Genomic DNA, 25,634 nt, shown 5'->3' with positions numbered 1-25,634 from the left:
TCTCAGCCTATTCTTGTCTCCAAGAAATGTAGGTTTTCACATTCATTTGGAGACTGTACCTACACTCTGACTGCTTTGGCAAAGCCAACAAACTGCTAGCAAGAACAGCAGATGTGCCAGTCAGTAATACCAGGGCATGAACACAGCTTAACAAAGAAATCCCTGAAGCAGTACGCTTGGGCAAGTATTTTCACAGAATCATTTAGGCTGTAAAAGGCTTTTAAGATCATCAAGTCCAACCACTAAACCATGTCCCTAAGCACCACATCGACGTGTTTATCATTGACAAGTTTACCACTTTCCTGGGCAACTATTCCAATGTTTGACCATTGTTTCATGGAAGGAATTTTTTATAATATCCAATCTAAACATCCCCTGGTGCAGACTGAGGGCATTTCCTCTCATCCTGTCACTTGCTGCTTGGGGGAAAACACCGACACCCACCTGCCTACAACCTTCTTTCAGGCAGTTGTAGGCGATGTCCACCCTGAATCCCATTTTCTCCAGTCTAAACAATCCCAGCTCCCTTAGATACTGCTCCTTAAGACTTGTGCTCCAGAACCTTAACCCTTAATTTTCTCAAAGACACTATTCATTTGTACATACAAATCCATCCTGCCCAAGTTTTTCTTGGTGATGATATTCTTTTATTCAACTGAGCAGTAGCACTGCTGTTACATAAACTGCCCACATTTTCAGAAACTCTATTTCCCAAAGGCTTTGACAAGATATTGGCAGGAAGAGGGTATTTAAAACAACAGGAAAACTGTCTGTGTCACTTCACAATGTAGCTCATTAAAAACATCCCATGGCTACAATGATAATTTTTTTGCCATCACATTTGTAACTAAGCTCCCTAGAAGTCTGTCAGAAATCCAAAGTATTTCACAATAACCCTATTACTTCCAGGGTTGTTCAAATTATGAAACAACAACACATACACAGCATACAGCTTTCTGAAGCACAAAGGCATGGGTTCAGATTTGCAAAGTAGTAAGTGATCATGAGACTCTAGGAGAAATAAAAAGACCATAAGAGCAAAAAAAAAAAAAAAAAAAAAAATACCCAAATAATGAGCTCTTATTTTTTTCTCAAATTATACAGTTTAGAGATAATATATATATTCCATTCTGTGTATAGTGGTCCCCAACTTTAAAGTATGCTTTGAATATAAAATGCATTAATATTGTTCATTTTAGTTACAGAATATATGAATATTTTAATAGTTACTTGGTATGATATATGCTTTCAAAAGCTATCATTACCATACAATCTAGGCAATCATTGTGAACTCTAATCAGTATGCAGTACCAGAAATATATATTTTTCATGCAGTTCTACAGCTATATTTATTGTTAGTAATTGCAATTACTGTTAGTAATTGCATATATTACTGCACTAATATTTCTTTGCAATGCCACGTTTCCTGATTTCTTTAAGGTGAGGGACTCTAAATAGGCTGAAAGGGAGCTCTCCCTTCACCTCTTCACCAAAGAATACCATATGCCACAGTCACCTCATTTTTTGCTGAGAACCTTCACTTCCAGTAAGGGAAAAAAGGATGAAAGCATCAGATACCTTTGATATGCAAAGTGTACACAACTGTGTCAAGTTCTCAGAAATTATCAGATCCTTGTTCTCAGGATCTTATATTCTAATATAAACAGATGGATTGCACAATGAGAAATGAAAACAGAGCAAGAGGGAGTGGCCAGAGAAGGAGACAGGGAAGCAAGAGGACAAGAGATAGGAAACCTCTACTGGAGAGACTTGTGGGAGCTGGCACCAGCCCAAATCCCTCCTGATTGTACCATAAATGTGTAGCTTTTCTCTATGTCTTAGGAGGAAATCTGCATGGCAGTCCCTGGAGACCCCTTCCCATTGACCTAATGACCAGCCCACCAAAGGTACTGGAAGAAATTTAATTGCCCCAGCGAGGATTTAAAAACCAAAGCTTTGGTTAGGACGGGTAAGAGGATGGGAAGATGAACCTGATACCGGTGAGGCAATACTTGAAAACATGCCAAAACACAGCCTTAGCAACACCTCCACATGCCCTGCACGTTCCCTGCCCTGGTGTCCAGCCCTGCAGCCCCCAGGTCCAGCAGTGCATCCCCAAGGAATACACAGAATGGCAAGACTTGCTCCTCCTGCCTCGGGAAGCTCACAGGTCTATGACACTGGCTTCAAGCCATAAATGCTAATTCACTATTTTAGTGTGACAACAGAATGAAATTGTTAGCAGCTGTTAAAAAACGCTAGACATCAACACTTAGACATTGTTTCTACCAGGATTAAATTAGGGATGTATTTTCTTTTGTGGGAGTTAATAGCATCATAAATACGATGAAGTGTGAAGGAAAAAAGTTCTGAATTTCTCTTCATATACGCATTGATATTGAACATCCAAAAGGAAAGAAGGGAAACAGTGTTCCCAGCTAGCAAGAAACACTCTTTCCACTTACCCCAAAAGCATACTTTCCTCTGTTAGTACTTTTGCTACTTAAGGAAAGAGGAAAAACACTGCCCTGGAGCGTATTGAAATAAAGTATTGAAAACTCTTTTTTCCAAGATGGCAACAAATAAACTTGTATGTTCAGGGGAAGAAACAATTTTCCCTGTTGTCAATCCTTGGCTGATTTTCTGGATTAAAAAATCTTATTTTCTCCTTCCTAGAAATGTGATGATGTGCTCACAAAAAAAAAATAAAAAAAAATAATGGAACTGAATAACAGAAAATCTACATATTTTCAGTAAGCAATCATTTCTTAAATGGAGACTCAAAAGGAGCGGGTGATGCAAGTCCCAAAGAAAAACATACTCCTCCAGTGAGAGATTACCCTTGGAAATCTGACATCACCACAAAGAAAGAATAATAATCAGAAGAAGGCTCTCAAAAAGGGGCCAATTTATTTGACAGTTTTGGCTGTATTCTCATTGCCAAAGGAATTACTGGTAAGTGGCAGGTGGTGAAAGGCAGGGTGGAGCCCAGGGATAGCAATCACAACAGTAAGCTGATTTTAGCTTGACTGAGGAGCAAAATCACATTCCACATTAAATGATGAGAAGTCCATTCTATGCTCAAAAGGAGTTATAGGCCCCTAATGGGTCGCTGTAATTGCCATGCACAAATAAAAAAACAATGATAAATCCAGAAGGGTTTCCAAGACCAGCTCTCAGGAATTTTAAGGTTTTTCAAATGGCAGCACATAAAAACTATATACATAAGCCAGCAACAGAATACACCAAGGTAAAAATAATCAGAGAAAGGCAATTACATCACACTGCAGATTTTGTTCCAAACCAGAACTAAAACCAAATGGGACTAAAAATGCATGATGATGCAATTATTCCAAATCTATGTTTACGGGTACTAGCCTATAACCATTTTTTAAAATAATATAGTTTTCACTTCCAGTTGATTAGAAAAAAATCGTAGGGGTGGTTCTGTATCACATGTATGATTTCAAGTTTGCTTAAACCAGAAGAAATAACCAGAATGAGCTCATTAGAAAAATGAGATTGTTTTTGCTCAGTCCTAGCAATTACAGTATTTCTTAACCTTACCATAGCACAAATGACCTGAAAGGTTTTTTTCAGTTGACTAATATACATTAGTGAACTTTTAAAGAAAAAGAAATGCAAGTCCAGAGAGGAGGACAGGAAGTATGTTTATTAATTATTGTGTTGTCCATACAGCAAAAAACTCCCACCCGGAGCAACTTTACTTCCATGCTTGCATGTCTGTTATAAATGCATTTATGAAAATACATAAGTATACAAATCTATCATAGAAAAATGAATTGTAATTTAGATTCAATTTGTCAGAAGATCCTATTGATCAGTTCCTTGAACATTGCTGAATCAAATTTCTCCGTGCTTACATTTACTGTTCCCTCTTTAGTTTGTCATTTTCAGAAGTTGAAGGCTATAACAGAAACTCACTATGAGAAATCACCTAATCTGATCTTGTATAGAATACAGGCCAGAGACTTTCACCTTGCTACCCCTCTGTTTGTAGAGATGTGTATTTATGTGAACTACATCTTCCAGGAAAGCAAAAAATCTATGTCAGCATTTTGAGCCCCAGTTTCACAGGGGGTGATCCCACTTCACTTCTCCAAACAAATTTGATTGGATTAAGGGGCAATATTGAGGCCAATTTTCAACCTATATATAAAAGCTTCTTGAAACATAGAGAGTCTCCCAATCTTTAAAAAAAACCTCACTGGTATGTGGGTACACTGTAGAAACCAGACATATGTTCTCATTTAAAACAAAAAGCAGAACGTGAACTTCATGTTTATATCCATTTCTCTTGAAATAGTGTCACTATCCTTAGTTTTGGATGCTGTAATTTGAATATTTTATTAAAACGGTCATAGCAATCTACTGCTGAGGAAACCATGCTGTTTTTTATAAAGTTATGAATATCAGGGACACAACAATGAATGCAGAGCCACAAGGGGACAAAAATATTTATGAAGAAAAATACAGAATCACTTTGATTCACTTCTACACAGTTACAAATATCCTGTTATCCAGCAATTAATAAAAAAGCTCTTTTAATGACTGTTTTATCATTATCCAGGAGATTTTTACACAGAAGCACATAAAATCTGAAAGCAAGCAGTGAGAGCATATTTAGTTGTAGGAAAAGTTTCTAATTTTTTCAGTATGCTACCAGAAATTAGCTGACATATTTGAAAATTGTATTGAAATTCCCTCCCCCAAGAAATGAAGTCTTGCTGCTTGAGGAACAAACACCCTGTGACAAGACAAGACTTGATGAGTTTTCTCTTGGTTGCACTCATCCTTCTCTGCTGCCCTGAGAACCATAATGTGCAAAGTGCCATGGATTCTACCTGGTAAATATGCAGAAAGGGCAGATGATCAATTGGGGATACATGGTATTAAAGAGTTCACCCTAAAATCGGTGAAACCTAAACAGCAAATGAAGACCTAGAGATGAAGAACTAGTATGAAGCAAGTAAAACATATATACGGATTTCCATTAGAGGGCTTTAGCAAAAAAATAATTACACCTCTCTAAAAACTGGCAAAAAACATATTTTGTTTAAAATTTGGCTATCTTTTCAGATAGCTTGGGGCAAGAGAGACAAAATGCATCTACTGAAAGCTCCTCCTGTCTCATGCATATTTATGATCAGCCTCAATGAATGTGAAGGGATCGCTTCAGCCACACCCCACATTTATTCCTCTTTCTCCTCTCTGCTTCATTTCTCAAGGAATTGGTTTTTACAAGACCAGCTTTGCAAAAAAGCAAAAAAAACCTTTGCAAGATGAGAGCTCCAAATGTTACTGTTACAATACCTGTGTGATAAGACAAGAGGCAGGAAGGCATTAAGGAATGTTTGGACAAGAAACAAGCTGCTAAAAATCCTGCTCCATCAGTGAATCCTACAGCCATGCCAAAAATCCCACTGCCATGCACTGAGTGACAGCAACGCTGGGGTGTAATTCATTAGCATAGGGTAGATGCAGAAAGCATTTATTTTTTAAAGTGCAGACCAGTGTTTAAGCAATGCCACAGACTTTGGAGAAGAACATCTGCTTTTAAGCAAGTTCACAGACTCAAAGAAAAAAAAAAAAAAGTAAAAACAGAGAAGAAAAGATGAAAAAAATGAGAGAAAAAATAAAGAGGAAAAAGAAATAACAAAAGAAGAACCAAAAAAAGGAAGAAAAAATAATTAATGTTAAAGGCATTTATATTTAAGTACCAATTATCTACATGGAACTCATAATATGCTAGCCAAAAAGAAAAAAATGGTGATAGCTAACTAAACAAACTCGCAGTGGGCTTTAGAAAGTTGTTCAAGACTTTATCTAAAAGTATGCTTTCCATATGGGATTTCTTTTGTTCCCAAAATAAATGTAACATACTTTTTAAAGCACATGAACATGAATTTCACCCTCAGCAAGCTGAGAAAGTCTCACCCTCCTGCCTCTCTGGGTACCCAGGCTGAGATTTCGTTTTGGACTCCCATTGCCCTTCTGCAGCAGGAAATTGAAATTTCTTGCATTTAACCATCTCCAAAAGTATCAGCTGACATTGTCCCATCAGGACAAGACATTCCAGGTCCTGTCTGCTGGCTCCTGCATTATCTCACCTCCTCCTTCTCCCCAAACCACCAAAGATAAGCAGACACCACAGAATTAATGAGCAGGCTCCGATTCCACAAAATAAAAGCGGTTCCCCCGATGATGAAGACAGAAAATCTGCGGCAGGAGGTGAAAGTCTGCGCCTGTCTCCAAACCCCAGGGGAAATGGGGCTCAGATAAGGCTGAGACACACAGACACAAGTGACCTGTGGCAGAAAAACGAAGCCAAGCACTGCAGCACCCCTTGGGAGTTCTTCACTCGGGTGCTCAGCTGAACACAGGTCCCTTTTTAGGGTAGAATTTCTTTCAAAGTTATGAATAATTACATGTCCAGAAATGTGAGACAGTAAATTAAGGAAGTTAATGGAATGGAGGAACAGAACAGCAAAACAATGACAAAGAAATACAAATATGGCAATGGTAGGAACTGCACATTATAATTTGGTATTTCTGTATTAAGCAATACAATTTTATTATCTATGTCAAAGAGCAAACTTAAAAACTGTTCAAGTCTGTAGTCTGATCATGTCATCCATATGAGCAGTACAGCTGAAGCACAGTTTTCACTTTGTGAATCTGGAGCTCCAAACTTCCAGTGTGCAGCTAAATTAGAGCCAGAAATGAGACAATATTGCATTTTATAAGAATAGATTCATAAGTCCTCACATTTGTATGTGAAGATGGAAAAGAACCCCTTCTTTTTCTGTCCTACTAGACTTTTTTATATGACAGTTCTCACTGCTGGGCTCATTATGCAATGAGTAACTTCTGCTATACATTGATTATTGTCTGATGCTTTCCCCAAGGAGAGAAGCATGTTCTGCTTTTTTGTTAGGCTTTTGAAAATTTCTATTAATAGATGTCCATTGGCATAGATGACACACCTGATCCGTAAATGCAAGAAATATATTCTCTGTTGAAAACAGCAATACATGCCTTTCAACAGTGGTTTCAGCTAGCTGTGATGAAGTAGGAAAGCTGTAATTCCAAAATGGGGAATTTCAATTCCCTGTACCCCTCAGGTTAATTCTCTGAAATACCTCAAGGTCTCTCTGATTTTTTCTCCTTCTGGTTCTCCCTCATGATTACTATGAAGACAGGAAAATTAAATGAACTTTTAATTTTATAGTTTCTGCAAATAAATTAAAAATAAACTAAAAAGAATTGAGCTCAGCCAGCCTGAGGCAAATTATTCCTTCCAGTTCCTTCACTCAGCACACCTCTGCACTATGCCAGACAAGACAGATCAAGGTTCCCTCCCATGCCAAGCACAGAGAGTGCTGGAAGTCTGGATTTGATCCTGGTGCCTCTGGGCTTGGACAGGGGCTGCTACAAAGGAGGGCAACAGCAAACAGCCTGGCCACAGGGAAGGGATCCACACCAGTGGGATCCACACCTGCTAATGGAGCTCCACACAGCCACCTTCAAGGCGCCTTCTTTGTCTCCATTTCTTAATAAGGGATGAAAGGTTACACTGTCTCTCTAAAAGAAGATAAAGTCAGAAAGTACATTTCGGAAAACTGTGAAAACCTAGGTCCTGAAACTAAGTTATATTTTCTTACAATAGGAGAATCAGAATTCAATCAAGTGCACTTTCATATATTTGTTAGAAAAGAAGAGGTACTAAAGAATATACTAATAATAGCTGATCCAATAAGTCAACTGAAGTTTTGCCACTTGAGCTATGGACTGTACTGGAACTCAAAATGCTCTTTTGTCACAAAATCTCATTTTCCCATCTTTAAAAATATACAGAAACTTCATAATTTAAATATTCCATCATGGAATGCTGGAAGTGCCTGTGAGAGTTTTAAATAATGGCAGCAGTACCCATGAGAGGCTGATTGTCCTGGCAGGACATGGGTAATACTACTGTGATGGGACCTGGAAATGAGCACGCTGAAGAGAGGAGCACAAACACTCTGGCACAATTTTCATGACTGGATTTAGACCCCAGGGATCTCATGTAAGCAGCTGTCACCATGTCACCAATGCACCATTTCAAATACACTAACTGGAAAGCTGAATTATTTTCAATACCCATAGCATTGACAGATGATGATTTTCATCTGCAGTACTGATCAGCCAGAAAATAAGACAAATTCAGAAGACAAATAAATAAATAAATGTTTCTCCTCACAACAAAAAAAGAAAAGAAAAAAAGAAGAAAAAGAGAAAAAAAAACCCCAAGCAACCCTTATTCAAAACTTTGGGTCTTTATCTGGCATCCTTTGCGCAGTTTCACCAAAGCCCAACTAATTCACTGCAGCCTTGGACATGCAGCAAATACTTGTATTTTACAGAGATTTCATTTTAATTATGGCTGTTCTCTGAATTTACCATAAACCCAGAAAACATATGTTTAAGAAACAGTAATAAACTGCTGTCAACACCTTTCTCTCAGGCTGCTCCAGACACCTTTACTCCTCTATCCAGTCAGCCTTGCACCTCCTTGGAATACAGACTGTGCTAGACAGACTTACCTATAAGATCCCAGGGAAAATTTACCTCTGTGGCTTGCATTCCCCCTGCATCATTTTCTGGACATTATCTAGTTCTTTTACATCTGGTCACGCTGCCCCACATGTTTGGAACAGCCTCCCCTTTCCCTGCCAAGCAGCTTCCCTCTCTCCCATGAAATCCCTCTTTCTTTCAGCATTCCCTTCAGCAATAATCCTCACATTCCCCCCTGAGCAGCAATTGCACCATGTCTTGTCATGCAGCTGTTTTTTTTATCTACCTTTGGGTCAGACCCTGAAAACTTTTTCCCATGGTAAAAAAAAACTCCCAATCCTTCTGATCAGTTTCACTACCTAAAGCAGCAGGATGAGTTCAGGGAGGGAAAAAAAAATGTGTTTTAGTTATTAACATCTAAAAGGCATTAAGTTCATTCCTATGCAAAAGGAGCAAAGCAGACAAACAGACGTCTGTTCCTCCTGCCAGCAGTGGGAGAATGCAGCTCCAAGGATGGGAGACCAGAGCAGCTGCCAGAACATACCCTGGCACCAGCATGGGCACTGCCTGACCAGCTGTGCCAGCTCCATCCTCCCCCTCACACCTGGCCCTTCCCAACAGACAGGAGGTATTTACAAAAAATAAAATTATTATTCCATATTCCAAGAATATTTCTAAGTTCTGAGGACTTATGTCCAAAATGTTACCATTACCAGCAGATCTCACTAGCTCTAAGTCTGGCTGCATTTATTCTGGTCAAGGAGATCATTTTATTGTTTGTAAAAAGTGCTGCCATGGGACCAAACAGCACAAGCAACACCAGCTCCTCATTGTTCCAGCATCTAAAAACTTCATATCAGGCCACAGGAGAGAAGAAGAAAAACACTTTACCTACATCCTCAGCATATTCTCTCCATGACTGCCCACTTGTGTCAGCTGATGGATACCATAAAGATAAAAATGGACCACTGGGTTCAGAACAAAACCTTGTATTCAAACTACACAGCAAGCACAAATTACCTCTGAGCACTTGGGCAGGGAAGCCACAGTTTATGACTAAGAGGTTCACTGCATGTCCATTTGTCCTCACCAAAATTCTGTCACAGCTGGGGGAATGCCCTGATCAACATGTGCTTCACCAAGGTTGGGTGTGCCATCAATCCAAAGCCTTGTTTGTCTGGATGAGATCCTGGACTGTTTGTTTAACCACATTTGCCAAAAGGTGTTCCCCAGTTTTTCCCGTATTCCTGAGTAACAAAGAAGGTGCACTGCCAAATGTCCTCCCACTGAGATCTCAAAGGCAAAAACCCAGAACCATCCCTCAAGAGAAAAAAACACAACTATTAGAGTTTATAGCAAGTTTGCACATTTTCCTGAGTTTATGTGCTTTGTTTTTCAGACTCATAACCTAACAGGGAAACCACAGACCGATGCATCTGTTGGTCTCGGTTATTACCAAAAATGTGCTGACTCTCTATAAAAGTTATCCCATTGCATCATAGCACAAACAACCGGTGTCAGGCCCGTGTCTGGCAGCTGAGCCCTGTGAGGATCCCTCCCAGGGCTGGGACTGACCAGCTGGGGTGGCCCAGCACCCGCCACAGCCGCTGCACAAAGATAAAACCTATCCATGGCAAGCATTTGCATCCTTGCCTCATCTCACCATCTGCTGCTGCTGCTGCTCACTTGAAAATTAATACAGTGGCTGCTTGGACCAGAAGCTAATGCTACATCTGTCCTCCTTAGATCATTATTAGACTTTACATCCACCCCTCTTTGCAACCCAAATGGGGTGACAGTGGCCTCTAATCTGACAGCATCTGCCCTCCATCAAGAGACCGAATTGTAGACCCTGAAACAAATGGACTGAATCTTCCTCCTAGTCTGTGCTCCTTTATTTTCCCCTTCTTCTTTCCCCATACACTTTCATCAGAGTTAAAAAGTAAATTAATAAAGCATACATCTCTTGCAAAGAACATAAGAAGGTCCTTCCCAAGCAAAAGTACAGAAAACTCAGGACTGATCTTGCTTGTATAAATTACATCCCCCAGTCCAATCTCTAGGGGCTGCTCATGGCTGTTAAGAAAACAAGTGAAATTGCATTCTATCATCTCGATCATTTATTCCTAATAGTTCCCCATTTGCATCTGATTTGCACTGCATGAAGAAAAGCAAAATGTGAGAAGAATCAAGCATATATATTAAGGTTACAATTCTCATACAAATCTTAGTTCTGTGCCTTTTAATCCAGAGAAAGGCTCAGAGAGATGTTCCCTATAAATTGCAACATACTGATTTTAGAGAAGTATTAATTTCACAGTCTTCAGGGGCAATAATCTGAGACAGAAATCTGCTTTTTTCCATGGAAGACACACTAGAAACTTCTTACAGAAACACCATCAAATTAAGCATTTTAAAATAAAAAATCCTAGTAAAATGTATTTTACCCTAAAGGTATTTTTTATCATTCAGTTTAGAAATTATTTACAATAAGAACGTGAGCAGTCAAATCCACTTGAGCAGGTTTTAGGTGAATTTTAGCAAAATATGTGTATCTACAAAAAAACAATGCCCAAACCATTTCCCTCCTGTTCAAAGAACTTTGAAAATAAAGTGAAGAAACTGCTAAGATGAATGTTTTCAGTCATTTTTTCCTAAGCTTCAGTTTGAGAACAATGGCTATAGCTAATAAACTTCTAAAACTAAAGAAAAAAAAAAAAAACCAACCAAAAACCCAAACCCAAACAATATTAGAAAGGATAAAATGTTCCATCATGTCCTAGTCCTTTCCTGAAACCCGTATTTGTTCCCTTATTTGCAGGGACTCAGGACAGATATATACATCAGCAATCAAATAATGCCAGGTGACCTTGCTCACCTCCTAGGAGCAAGAAATTGACAGACAACTGGCAAAAGGCAGAAAAGACCAGGAGAAAAATAGAAACTATTCAAATAAACCCTTGTTTTGAAGCATTTAAGAATGGCAGAAAGGTGCTTCAAAAAGGCCAGGTGGTCCTGATGAAACAGAAGAAACGTGAGAAGAAAAACAAGAGAAAGATGGGTCATTCACAATCCATGAACCTTTACAGCATTCCTTGAAGAAAAACAGAAAGAATTATCTCATTTAAATAGCTTGTGTATAGGAAAGATGTAAATGTGTGCTTGGGGTAAGGCTTTTTGTCTTCCTTGCTTCTTTAATCTCTTTTCTCATGATTACACTTTTTTTTTTACCACAATCTTCCTTAAGATAAATATGAAGAAAGGCAGAATCAGCTTACACTTTCTTTTCATTCCAGATGGCAAAGTGACGAAAACTGACAAATAGCTAAATCAAGAAATTATTATGATGAAGACACGGATTCTAAAAAAAGCCTTTGCAATTTTTCAAGTCAGAGAAACAGGAGAGCAAATATCTCCTAACTTTTAGAAAGCAATGTTAATTCTCAAGGCACTGGAGACTACTCCATTTTCCTGCCATCCTTTTGGGTTACAAAGCAGCACTCTCTGTGGTTTTACAGATGGGAAACTGAGACAGGCTTAGTACCACAAAGACTGTCACAGAGCACAACTTGGCACTGCCACCAAAAGAAGCAGCCATGGGCACCCTTCCCAAACCACAGCTTTCCCCGAACCCAGGCTGTCATTTCTGCCTCTTCTCTGGGCTGGCATGTGTGCTTGCACAGCCACAGGATGGACTACAGCAGGGGTCTGATGCAGTTTTTAAGAGCAATACCCAGTCATGCTGGAATAACTTGATGGTGGAACACGACCATTGACCTACTTGTACCTAAATTAATGCTCCATAAAGCTCGTAGGGCTGTAGTCACAAACTCGGGCTGCTTTGAAATTCCTTTTATCCTAGGCAATACTGGGGTAATGAAAGAATCATGTCATCCACAATGTCCTGTTTCCTGACATACCACAGGCAGTGACAGGACAGGGCTGATGTCCCAAATCACACTGCATGCTGGGGCAATTCTGTGCACACCCTGTGCACACCCTCATGGGGACACCAGTGAAAAGTGGGAAAAAGTGTCATGCTCTGCAGTTCTCTAAATCTACAAATTTGGTGTCAATCTAACTGCTGTGCTATAGCACCAAATTAGCCCTACAGACCAAATATATACATGTTGAATGTGTAACACTGAGTGTGTGAGACGGAATCTCGGATCCAAAAAGCCTTTGTCTAATGATTCCCATTAATGGTAAAGTTCTCCCAATGTCAATGGCTGCTGAGATAATCTAAATCTTAGCACGTCTGAAAATCCAAATCAAGCTGTGGCCCTCTCAAGATAATGTGACTAATTTTATCCTTTTTTGACAGTGTTGTCTATTTTTGTCTTTGTAATGAAAATGTGGATCTAAATTGTGTGACCTGGATACAGTGGAAAGTTCCTACTGATCTGTTGAAGAAGGGAAACGTTTCGTTAATCTTAAAAAAGCCCAAACTCCCATATAGAAAATCAGTAGATATTTGCATTAGAAAATTATTAAATATTTCTTTTAAAACCATACAGAATTTACTATTATGCTATTAATAACTTTAATAACATTAAATTAAATTATTAAGAAGTTTCTACACAACTTTGCAGGTTTCCCTGACTCTGCAGGACTGTCCCAGCCCTGTGAATGGGGGCAGATCCCACTGGCAGGAGCTGCCTCTGCACAAGCCACAGCATGGCCTGGCCAGATGTGCAGATGTTAATAAATAATAATAACGGTGATGATGATGAAGATGATGGCAGAACCATGTAAGCATTCATGACTTTCTACTCTCCAGCCTCTCCTCGATCTACAGTGCCAAACTCGCTCAGATGGCTGGCGAGAAGTCAGGGGCTGACAGCCATCCTGGCAGCGCTCTCGGCCCCCGGGGCCCCTCACCTAATTATCCTGACATGGAGCAGAAGGATGCTGAGCCACTGCCAAGCAGGAGGTGTGGGCTCAGAGGGACACCCAATCTCCCCAACCCAAGCAGTCTGGCCTGGAAGGACAATCACAGGTCACCTTGGGCCCCAGACCTACATTCCTGGCTTGCATTAGCCTGCAGGCAAATGGATTACCTAGCTCCAGGAGTAGGGAGGAAGAGGACTGGATTGCAAGCCAAGCCAGAGATTATTTGCAGCATGGATTAATTAAAACGACTTGGATTTCATTTTTTAACCTCTCATACTGAGAAAGAATAAAAATATTCAACCATGCCAAAACATCACCCCCACTGGTGGCTGCAGTCTCCAGGGCACAGCCTGGCCATATGAGGCTGGTGTCACCCTCTGACACGATGACACTAGCAAAAAATTATATCACAGGCTACAGTGAAACTATAACACTCTAACAGCTCATCCTAAAAGCCTGAAACAAGAACACAGAGAAAAAAATGATAGGTGAAAATTATCATCATACTCAAGCAAACCACATGCACAGCTCTGAAATGTTCATTATAAAATTCCAATGGTCTCAGTTCCACAGCCCTGAGAGACTATATGAAATAATGAAAGAGCAAGGGTGGAAGGGGGCTTGGAATAAAAGTCAGCAGGTGTAATTATTATTTGGAAAATTCTTAGGCACTTAGTCTTCAGAGCACTGCATGAATATTCATTAAACCTCCCAGATTAGGAGGCTTCAGGTTTGAGTGTTGGTATCTTCCGTCTACAGACAAAAAAACCAAGGCATACAAGCCCAGCTTCAAACATCTAAGTGGAACTTGAGGATTGCTCTTGCTCCATAGTCTCATCAAGCCTTACACCAATTATCTTTCTTTAAGGTAAAAAGAGTAACAGCTAAGTGACTCTGGAGAAAAGCAATTGCCCAAGATCACTACTAAAGTAAATGGCAAAAACAGAGGTGAATTCAGAATTCTGAAAACAGTCCAGTACCCAGCTCCTTTGGGAGCACTATTTAAGTGTAGCAAATCGTGAGCTAATAATATCACTCTTTCGAGTTCTGGTAACAGTTTCCTCAGGCTTGCTCTGTGAGGCCACAGCTCAGTGATCCATGCAGCAGATCAATGGAGCACTGCTGTCAGCAGAGCTTCAAATTAAAAGCTAAAAGAAAAGGGTTCATTGAGCTCTTGACATGAATTTTAGGTTCAACAACGGTGCCTTAAAAACGCTGCTCTTTGGCAATCATCACAGTCAGATGGCATTTTTCAGAATATATATCAACCTTGGAAAACAACATTTTGTCAGGGAGTGTCTTGCAAGACCCATATGCTGTGAGCTGCAGAATTTGCAGCTGAGGAGCACGGCAGCAAACACTGGAGCAGAGTTAGAGATGGGCACCTATGCAAGTGTAAGCTAGAGAAGCCTCAGTCACACACCAGGGCAATAGTTGTGCTTCAAGGAGCATCAATACCATCTCAGAAACCTATTTGGAGAATCAACAACCCTGCCTACAAAGCCTGTATGGAAAGCCTAGGAAGCAGAGAGATAATACACTGTGCCCCAACACCTCTGCTCCTCCAAAATTAGAGGACTAGAAAAAAGATCCCAGAGGACTAAGCAGACATGTTTCTGGTTCTTCATGGTCCCATGAGATGCACTGAAGTGAATGATACCTCCTCTGGGGCTTTTTATCGCCTTGTCATTAGAAATAAAAATAATATTGTTTATGTCTTTTAAAACACACATATGAAAGCAACATAAGAATTCTTGTGTATGCCATCCAACTGTTAAGTGGTTTTTCACCTACAGAAATCTGAAACCTTGACAAGAAGTAATGTAGCTAAGCAGAGTATGATCCCAAAGGTCTGCCAGCAAGCAGTCCAACCTTTCTGCCTAATTTGTTCAGTTACTTCTCACTTTCCCTGCATAAGACAATATGGAATTGTTATTTATCCTGTAAATATATTATAGTATATTCCTTCGAGTAAAGGACACAGGACAGGTCATTGGTATCTTGGCAGGGTTTAATCTTCTAGGTGGTCTAAGTAATGGTGAAGTTTTTCAAATGAACATATGAATATGTATCTTCTACTCTTTCCCACTTAAAAAATATGAAGCTAAATGACATAAGAACTTTAAAGAGAGTAAACAACATCCAAAGACAACAACTGATACAATATGAATGGTAGAAACTTGAAAAATGCAAATGCAAAGTATAAATATAAAATATCAGCAAGGATGAAAAGAATGTATCTTTGCTAATAATTCTGTCCACAGGGTAGGACACAGACCAGACAGGGTTACCTGCTTCTCAGGGGTTATTAAGGAATTTCTCAGAAGTCTGGTTGTACCAAGGTGACCAAAACAATGGGATGAGGCATGCTTTTTTGTGCATTTGTTAGAAAGCTGGATCTCTGGCAACAGAGCACTCAGACATGGACAGACAGGAGACAGCTGCTTTGGCAGGATCTCAACAATATTTGATTCCATCATCACGAATTGTCCCTGTTTCTGCCCCTACACTGGAGCATGTCTTGGTGCCAGTGAACCAGCAGAAAAGTCAAGGGTGAAGTGGGGTTCAAGGAATAGCCTGGGTCATAATTTATTTGCTTATTATTTTGCATTTCACTTAATTCTACGAAATTCTTTTCTAATTTAAACGTTTTCTAAGAGCATTGAATCTTCGTGTTTTCTTATAGATTCAGCACCTCATAATGAGCCTCTCTGCTTCCTTTTGCCTTTGGACAGGCTGCCACCTCATCTGTCTTCTCAAAATTTTGTTTATTCTCTTTGCAAAATCTCATTTATTGCTGGGCACTGGTGTTGAGATCAGCATCCTTAGAACGCAAGTGTGTATACACAGTCCAAACCCCTGTAAAGTTCACAGTCCAAACATTCACTCAGCAGAAAATCCTCATTATCTCTGTTTCATCCCCATCTCCTAATTTATTTTATTTATTTATTTTATCCCTATTTATTTTGGCATTGTACAAGAATATGCTGTATTCCTGAAAACAGAGGTCTTCTTTATAGTAGGGTTTAGGTACATTAAAGCAGGTAAAGTATAATTTTGGTGAACATTAATGGAATAGTCTGGTGGGAGTACAGCTGTCCAGCTGTGATTTTCATGTAGAAATACTGAACTGTGTGCCAGAGCCACCAGCTTCACCATAGCAGCAGGAAGGAAGCAAAGGAGCTCCCATCCCAGAACTATGAAGTTTCCCTGTTTTAAATCACTTTCCTGTTAACTGAGCAGTTGTGAGAGCCTCCAGAGAAAGGCAGTTTGTAGGAACACACAGGTCACTGCCAAGGGTCAGCTCTGATGGCTGTGAAGGGTTAAATGGCCATTTCCTCAGCAAGAATCAAATGCTATGATGAAGATCCAGTGCTCCTACGCACCTCCTCAACCATTCTTCTCTCTTCACCCCAAGACCATGAGAAACTGCCACACCAAGAGGCAAGATGTGCAAAATGCCAAGCACAAATACCATGTGGGGTAGTGAGAGATCCCCTCTGAGAACCAAAGACCTGCTCAGAATCTTCTATCAAGAAAAAAATCCAAGTGTCCCACCAGCCTGAGGTACTGAGATAAGAGTCAGAAGGTCCTCTCATTTATAGCCAGTGATTCAGAACCATTTTTTAATGCTTTAAAAGTACAAGAACATTTTATTACACCTCAGATTAACACAGTGTTCTATGTCAGAAAAAGATGCTCTGGAAACTTACCATGAAAATTACTGGCAAATATCCAGTTTTTGGCAGCCTAGTGTATTTAAGGAGGTATTTTATTTAGTTTTAAAAAAAAATAAATTACTAAATAAACATACATGTTATTATTCACATCCAGGAGGAAGTGTGACTTTTCAGGAAAAATGAACTTTCTGCTCAGAGAGTTTCCAATTAGAACTCAGAAGAATGAGTATAATACAAGTCAGATTTATTAGAAGTAAATTAAAATCATCTGTCATAGGAAATTTCTTTTTTTTCTCCTATCAACCCTTACTCTGAAGCAGAAATAAATTCAATTGTATTCAAAATAAAGTATATAAAAGCTTTTGTAACTTGCACTATCTTCTCAATTGTAGTATTTATGATGAACACAAGGTATTTATTTTTGGAGGGTAAAAAATGAACACTGCTATTATTTTAGTCTTTTTTGTGCCTTTTTAACAGCCAAGTATTTCATTCCTTTCAAATGCTTATTAATTTTTGGCATTCGAATTCCTTAAAGTAATTTTGTAAATAGAAAGACACTTAAGTCTGTGTCTTTACAGCCATTATTTTACATACTTTTCTGAACATGAATTTTGTTGATTCATTTTTAAAATCCCCAAAAGTTCAAAGTGTTCAGCACTTTTGAGAACTGGCCCCTAATATCAGTTAAAATATCACTGCATATTAACCTGCTTGGAAACAGAGCCTCTTCACTTAATCATAAACACTACAGCTAAAATCTGACCTAAGTAATCTGCCAAATGCTGCGCAGGAGCTCATGCCAGTTCGGATGACAATCTAATTCTCTCTGTTTCCAGAGCTGGATTTTATCCAGGGGACGATTGTTTCTTTGAGTTATATTTTTTCTAAGCTAATTTGGGGCATTTTGCCTTTGGCTTGGAACATTTTCTAAATAATACAAAAACACAAATTTGGACACAGTGTCAATGCCATAATGTACTACTTTTACATGGTTTCATACAAAAAAAAATCCCTGTTACATCAGAGACAATTGTAATAAAAGAAACAGCCCTAAAACACCTTCTTGCTTTCAGACATGTGGGAAATGTCACTCTGAACAGACCTGCAGAACCAATAGCAAACACAAAAGTTACCTTGGGTCCTTTCTTGTCTGGCACAGCTGGCAAGAAAATGCAATTCCTTGCTCCTATCCCAGTGCGACTGTGGGTTGTTGGGAAAGGACAGAGGTGCTCTGTCCCCACTTTCTGCTGTGGATTTCTGGCTTTTCCCTCCATCAAGGACTAAACTCAGCAGTGCAGTGCATCTGGACTTACTGCAAAAGGAAGGATTCCTTTTCCTTGAGTAAGAGCCATCTCACCCTGAGATGCACAACTGCTAGATCTGGTGCATCCATCATGAAGCCAACCAATTCCCTGGTAAAACAATCCAGTCAGGTGCTGTAATCTTCAGGGCTGCTGACTTTAATTTTAAAACGACTCTGAAGCAACTCAATTTCCAACTGCTTTTTGTGTTCTTGCTGATGTCTTACTCTGAGGTTGAAAATGCAACCTTTCAATAGTCGGGTTTAATCATGTACAAACCCATTTAAACATGCAACAAGTCACTCTTATTTCAAGAGAATGCTTAGCTAACATTAAGATATAGAAAATTCAGAGCTGTCTCCATGGAAGTGACCTCTAGATTTTTATTAAATACTTCCTCTAGTGTTTTTTTCTATTAGCCTACTGTCTCCTGGAACTACAGACCTGATGTTGGTACAGGTTGCAATTCCTGAGGAACAAAACAACTCTGCTGGAAGCTGAGCTTCTCTCCTACAGGTCCTCTGAGCACTTCATGCACAAAGACACAGCCATGCCTTGGAACCACTCTGTGCTGCAGGGCCAGTGCTTGCTTTTGTTTGTTTTTTTTTGTCATTGATGAAGCTGCTAAGGGAAACAAAGAAAAAAAAAAAAGATTTCTCAGAGTGAAAAGCATAATTTAAGAATAATTTCAAAGTAGTAATAGAATTAGATCTGAGAGATTTTGGGAGAGACTTGCTGCAGGGTAGATAACACCTGGAGAACCTTCATCCTTACTAGTTGTTAAGGTTTGCTCTATAAAGCAAAATACACCAGTCTGAGCCATAATAATCTGAATTCATGTGACTAGTCACTCTTTTCAGAACGTGCTCCTTCTGCACTCAGCTACTCAGAGATTCAGACATTCTTTTGGGTCCTCAGAAGGCTGGTACATATTCTGGCAGGACGGCATTTTTTCATCCAAATGCAGCAGGACACATACTGACAGATTCATTCCCCTTCTTTTCTGCAATCACCCTGTCTGCTCCTCCTCACTCAAGGAGACAGAGCTTGATGTTCTGCATGAAGCTTTTTCCCTATCTCCTTTAGTCTTAGTGGCTGAAAAGTGATGTAAGACTCACAAACATCTGTCACAGAATGGATGGGGTTGGAAGAGACCTCTGGAGATCTAGTCCAACTCCCCCTGCTCAAGCAGCTTCACCTAGAGTAGGTTACACAGGTTTGCATCCAGGCAGGTTGTACATATCTCCAGAGAAGACCACAACCTGTTCCAGTCCTCTTTCAAGCTCAACAAAAAGAAGATTTTCCACATATTTAGATGGAACTTCCTGTGTTTCAGTCTGTTCCTGTTCCTGTTCCTATCCTGTCTCTGGGCATCACTGAAAAGAGCCTGACCCCATCAACGTGACACCTGCCCCTAAGATATTTGTATGTACCTTTAATATTCCCTTCATTACCCTCAAAGCTGAACAGGCCCAGCTCCCTCAGCTTTTCCTCAAAAGGAAAATACTCCACACTCCAGGGAGATGTTCTACGGCTGTAGAAGATCCCACCCTGTGAAGTGACTTAAATTTCTACAGACATTTAATTCTACGGTTTTTTGCATCTACAGCAGCAAATGTCTGGGGTGTTTTTAAGTTTAATACATAAAAGTTCATTTAACTGAATTATAAACAGAGAACTTTCTGCAGAACACCATGTCTGCAGAGCAAGTTTTTTGATGACAGTTACAACATATTGACAACACTTTTACTATTTTCATTATACTAATACCCAGAAGATTGCAAAACAGTGTGAAACAAACTGAGGTTTTACTATAGCTACAAGGACAGTACCACTCCTTGCAGGACTACATGCTCAGATTGTTTTTTCCATATATAATCTCATCTACCTCTAGTATTTATCTTAATGTTAGGAGAGACTCAGCTCTTACATCCCTTCCATTCTGGATCAAAGCTAATTCACCTCAAGGTTTCACCCACACTCAGACATTGTAATTATACTGAAGGTTATTGTGCTGCATCTGAAGTACATCTCTGTCATGAAAAATGAAATCTTATTTCTAAAAGCCCAGCAGGCATAGCACGATAATGTAAGGGAAAACTCCAAAAGATATTCTCTCCACCAGAAGACCTCAGACATGATATAGACAAAATTTTTTCTAGATAATAAAGCTTTTTTGCATCCTAGGAAGTTACAATGTATGTTATTTATATACTTAACTATGCCCACTACAGACATATTTTCTGCATCAGTTGCAGCAAAAGCACTTTACTATAGATGCCTATCAATAACTAGATAAGACTTCTAGCTCATTTCACACTAGCCTCAGTCATGTTAATGACTTTGAAGTTGGCTGAATTTCAACTAATAACCTAAAGATGAATAGATGTATGTATCCAATTACTGTGTCCCTGCAAATAAACACCAACAGAATACTTCTCTTTGTCTTCAGAGAGGAAAAGGGAAAAAAATTAACCAGGTTGGCAGAAGCCATTTATTTGGCATCTGTCTGAACTAAATAATAGATTTATTAGTTTAAATAGTCTAAAAATTAGAATTGCCATGAAGTCAAACACACATAAAATTGTAATCCAATTCTAAATTTCTAGTATAATCTTTGAAATTACATGATTGACTCAACTGTCAAATTTTAAAAGCCCAGGAAAGGCTTGGTGGCCAATCAAAAAGATAATTGGTTAAAGCAAGCTGTTATACAGGATAATAATCCTAACAGATGCCAGTGGTGACTGTGTGGTCCAACTTTCCTTTCTTTTTCTTCAGCATCTACCTAAAAGTACACAGACTATTTCACATTCTGTCTTGAAACAAGTAAATAACTTATGAGTAAATGGCTTTTAAGAGAAAAAGTATTTGGTAAATATGAATTGCAACAATAGAAAACGTGCAAAGATTGTTTAATGATGTGAGTGCTAGTTAAAATAACTGCAAATTTTATGCCACCAAAAGTGGAGAAATCAAAACTAAAAATACAACAAAAAATAAAGAGATTATGATCACTAATATATATTTCAAATGACACATTTTGAAGTTATCGAGCTTTCTTTAAACACTAATAGATAGTCTAAGATTGTTTGCTTTAATGTTTTCCCTAACCTGATTTGTTTCAAATTTATGAGTCTTGCTATTACCAGATGTATTCCCTTCTTAATGCTCCAGTGACAAACAAGCTACCTATACAATGTGAAGATACAGAAGAGTACAAAATGGTGAATAATAATTTAATAATATTTAAATATATTATTAAATATATTGAATAATAATTTATCATCATAACTGGACTGAGGGCATTAATAATTTATGGCAAAATACAAATATGCTGAGTAAACATTGTTTTTCCCAAGAGTTCCATTAATTTAGAAAAACCCCAATGAGAAACCACTTCTCTGTATTGCATAATTGTGCCCCTACACATTCACTGCTCATGAAACCCAGGCCCCTGCTGCCTCTGCTGTCCCTGGCAGATGGGACACCTGCTCTGCAGACCAGTGTTACAAGAGTATTTTAATCACAGTAGCACATGGGAAGGTGTACCAAACCCCAAAGGCATCCTGTATGTGTCCCAGTGGCATGTGTATCAGACAGACACCACTTAACAAGAAAATCAAAATCTCAAGGTTTTTGTTCAGTGTCCAGGTCTAAGAGAGCCAAAGAAGGATTGTTTCTCTGCTGGGAGCCAAGGAGTGACCCTCAGTGACAAGAACTGGGTGTAACTCCAGCTCTGTAAGCTGATCCAGAAATGGGATAACCCTGCTGAGTTCCTGGTGGCTTTCAGGCTTGATTCCTCTGTAAATCAGGAACCAGTGGCTTCAATAATCAGATAGGGGAGGCTGGAAGTTTAGATTGCAACATTTTAGTCTCAGGCTCTTCAGGTTCTTCCAGCACAACCTTCTTTTCACAAGTGTTGCAATACACTGAAGTCCTCTGATTACTGATGGAAGTGGTCAGACTGCCAACCTGCCTCTTCCAACCATCACATCAAACACTTTACACAGCCTGCTTCTCGGGAAGGACACCAGAGCCAAACCACTGACCATGTCACTTCTGCAGAAACAAAATGAACCAACAATTCCTGTACAAATGGGCCCTCATGTGCCATGTTAGTTGACATAATGGAGTAAATACACTAACACTTTGAAGACACTGATTTTAACCACATAGTATTCTGTTAACTTCCATGCATTTACTCCTTACTTTACTCTGATTTACAAGAAGATCCAGCTATATTCCTAAAGTACTTAATACTGTGGCAGCAAGAAACCAGTTCCTTAACCCTTTGCACTTGTGTGTTCTTTCATTCCTCATCTCAATCCTTCAGGAAAACTGCAGCATCATTGACAAGATTTTGTTTGTTGGGAATTGTTAATGCTTACTTCCAAAAAACACACACATATTTTGCTAGGCAGCAAACTTAATAGAAAAAAACATCATGTTGTTTATGCCAGAATCATGTAGGCCACATTAAACATTTTGACATGGTGGTTCACATTGACATTTAAATATTTAAGAAAGAGGGGTGAGATTTTCTGATTTTATTACACTCTCATCATTTCCAAGGAGCATAAGGTACCTTTTTGGCCCTTATGTTAAATATAAAAACTCTATCCTACATTGTCTGTTACTTGCCTGGAAAACTAAGCTTGATAGTAGAAAACCAGTGTGCATTTATAACTGTTTTTTGTAATTTTATGAGGAAAGAGACCACAAATTTTTGCAATTATTTCTAAACAAGTTTATCTCAATAAAGCTATTAACAAAACTGGGCAGTCCATTTCTTCATATCAAATCAAACCATCTATGACCATGCAAATACAGAGAAAGTCAGAAGGTTCCTCATGGACAACTCCTTCCTTACAGAGAATCTATCATTTGAAAGGCAAAAACTATAGGAATCTCCTAGACAGTGAATATCCTCTACCTATTCAAATAAAAATTAGAATCCTACCTTTTTCAACAAAGAAAAATTTATTACTCTTACCTCATTATTACTAAGACATTAGTACGGCTTTTTCAAAACATTCCAGTGGCCTTCCAAACTGCAAAACCTGCCAAATTCTTTGACTCAGTTGCCATAAAACATTTCTAAATTGCTGGAACCAGATCCAAATTTTGTTTTATAAAAGCATAAAAAGGATATGAGTAAAACCGTGAGTTGATTCATTGTGAATGTAACATATGTTAAAGGGTTTCCGGGTCCTGTTACTCATTATGAGAAAATAGCGATCCACATACCCAGATATATTATGGTGGCTCCACAAATTTAGTCTCATCCTATTGTTTTTGGTGGTGTTCCCTTTCATCTAATCATCTGCATCTGGATTTTCCCTAAGTAAACCCATGTATTCCAAAACCAAGTAAATGAAAGCAGTTCCATCAATAAAAGTGTGCACCTTCTCTAGTAATATTAACCACACACTTTTCTCTTTGTCAACAGAGCAAATTGGACCACAGAGAAAACAAACCTTTGGAATTCTCAACAATTCAGCTATATTACTATGAAATTTGGACTATTTTTATCATTTGAGAAGACAATAATGTAATTTTAAATTGGATTTATGCCCAGCTTGTATGAAGAGCTACAGAGATTCTCAAGAGTTTTTTTTTAATCTTATTCAGAATATTTCAGTTTTCTGTTCAGTTTACAGCTTAGCAAATATTTACAGGCTGTTCAGTAGTTAATTAACCTTGCATATAATCAACCAAGCAACCATCATGATACTCAAATATTGGAGTGAACATGTCTTTTGCTGCAGGAACATCTGCAGCACTGCTCAAGGGACTAACCCAGTTCAGGTGTGGGACTTCTGTAATGTAAATATATCTAAATATAAATATATATAATATATATATATATTCTATAAATAATAACTCCTGCCTTTCCACATGGGCTTTGCAAGAGCTTCTGGGAGCGTATTTCCATAGGTTCACTCCTTCAGGCACATGCAGGCAATTCTGGGAATGCACAGGTAGAGAAACAACTCCTCTGTGGCTCAGCCCCTTCCTCACTGGGAAGCAGCAGGAACAGCAGCCCACATCAATGACCCCACTCAGCTCTTCCCTTATCTGCCTCTGTTGAGCTCCTTGCCTACACTGAAAGCAGCTCCAAGCTCCATTCTGAGGGTTTTGGGAAGTGTGTTTGGGAAGTGATCTAAACAATACCTGGGCAAGTGCAGGAGTGAAGCCTGCAAAGGGATCAGCAGATATTTCATGTTCATCTGCCCTTCCTGGAGTCTCAACAGTCTCAGAGCAGCAGCTTGATGGAAGGTAACACAAGGCTTAATATTTCTGTTTGGCACAGTTGTTGGGTTCTTTTGTTTGTTTTTGGTTTTTTTATTTGTTCTTGTTTTTATTTAAACTAAAGGCTGGAATTACACACAGGTATAAAACAAGTGGAATTCCTATTACAGCTTGTGATGTTCATGAGAAGTGCAACTGCGTTTTCTGAATTTCAGGAAGATTCTTTCAGAGAGCTCAAGTTTGGATAGTGCTAGAGGATTAAGGGCTGTTTAGACCTCATTTCTACAAAACAGCATTTCCATGCCTTTAGTGTCAGTTTTCAAAAAAAGCACAGTGCTTCTTTTTTTCTTTTTTTTTGTTAGTATTTTTAACTTTCAAACAAAGCCAAATGTGATCCATTGCTTTGGAGCACTGCGTGGGAGGGAGGTGTTGCTAAAAAATATCTTGAGATCCCCTTCAAAATAAACCCTGCAATCCTTTCTGCCCCACCACTTGTGGGTTTGTTTTTGCCAGCACACTGATTTTTTTTAAATGATTTTTTGTTGGGTTTTTTTTTCCTATTTGACTGTAATGTAGAACAAATATTTACTCTCAAACAGAAACATAAAGCCAATGCATTCTTTGAATTGTTTTGCTGACTCTATTCCTTCCACAACATAGTTTGGTTTTTAATGCTCACCACCCATATCAAGCTGCTTTTAGGCAGCAGCACAAGACACTTCAGGATTTCACTTAATATTCAGTATCCCTCTCCCTAAGGAATGGTGGTGTCATATTTCAGCTTTTCCTTTATATTTCCTATTGTCATGCATCTCTGTGTGTTTTTTAAGACACAATTTAGGCAGAATACATTTCTGAATACATTTCTGGGGCTCAGAGCAGAAAAAAAGTGCTTTTAGTAAATAGAAAGAGGATGACAAGAGGG

The 25,634-nt window shown here is 38.9% G+C and overlaps 1 protein-coding gene across 8 annotated transcripts in view; it reads right to left on the bottom strand.

The window, feature by feature from the left end:
- Window positions 1-25,634, bottom strand: part of AFAP1 (actin filament associated protein 1) — a 114,421-nt gene that overhangs the window by 66,274 nt on the left and 22,513 nt on the right. For 3 of the 8 annotated variants that reach the window (XM_023925543.2, XM_023925545.2, XM_023925547.2), the window contains exon 1: window positions 18,899-19,072. The exons of the other annotated variants lie outside the window; for them this stretch is intronic. In XM_023925543.2, coding sequence (XP_023781311.2) covers window positions 18,899-19,067 — 169 coding nt within the window. In that variant the 5' untranslated portion in view covers window positions 19,068-19,072. Of the gene's footprint in view, window positions 1-18,898; window positions 19,073-25,634 lie in introns of those variants that run through there. 8 annotated transcript variants of the gene reach the window in all.

The sequence above is a fragment of the Cyanistes caeruleus genome, chromosome 5 (assembly GCF_971803275.1).
Source record: "Cyanistes caeruleus chromosome 5, bCyaCae1.hap1.1, whole genome shotgun sequence".
Taxonomy (NCBI): Eukaryota; Metazoa; Chordata; class Aves; order Passeriformes; family Paridae; genus Cyanistes; species Cyanistes caeruleus.
Note: the sequence above shows the minus strand (reverse complement) of the source record. Positions and strands in the feature narration are given on the sequence as shown.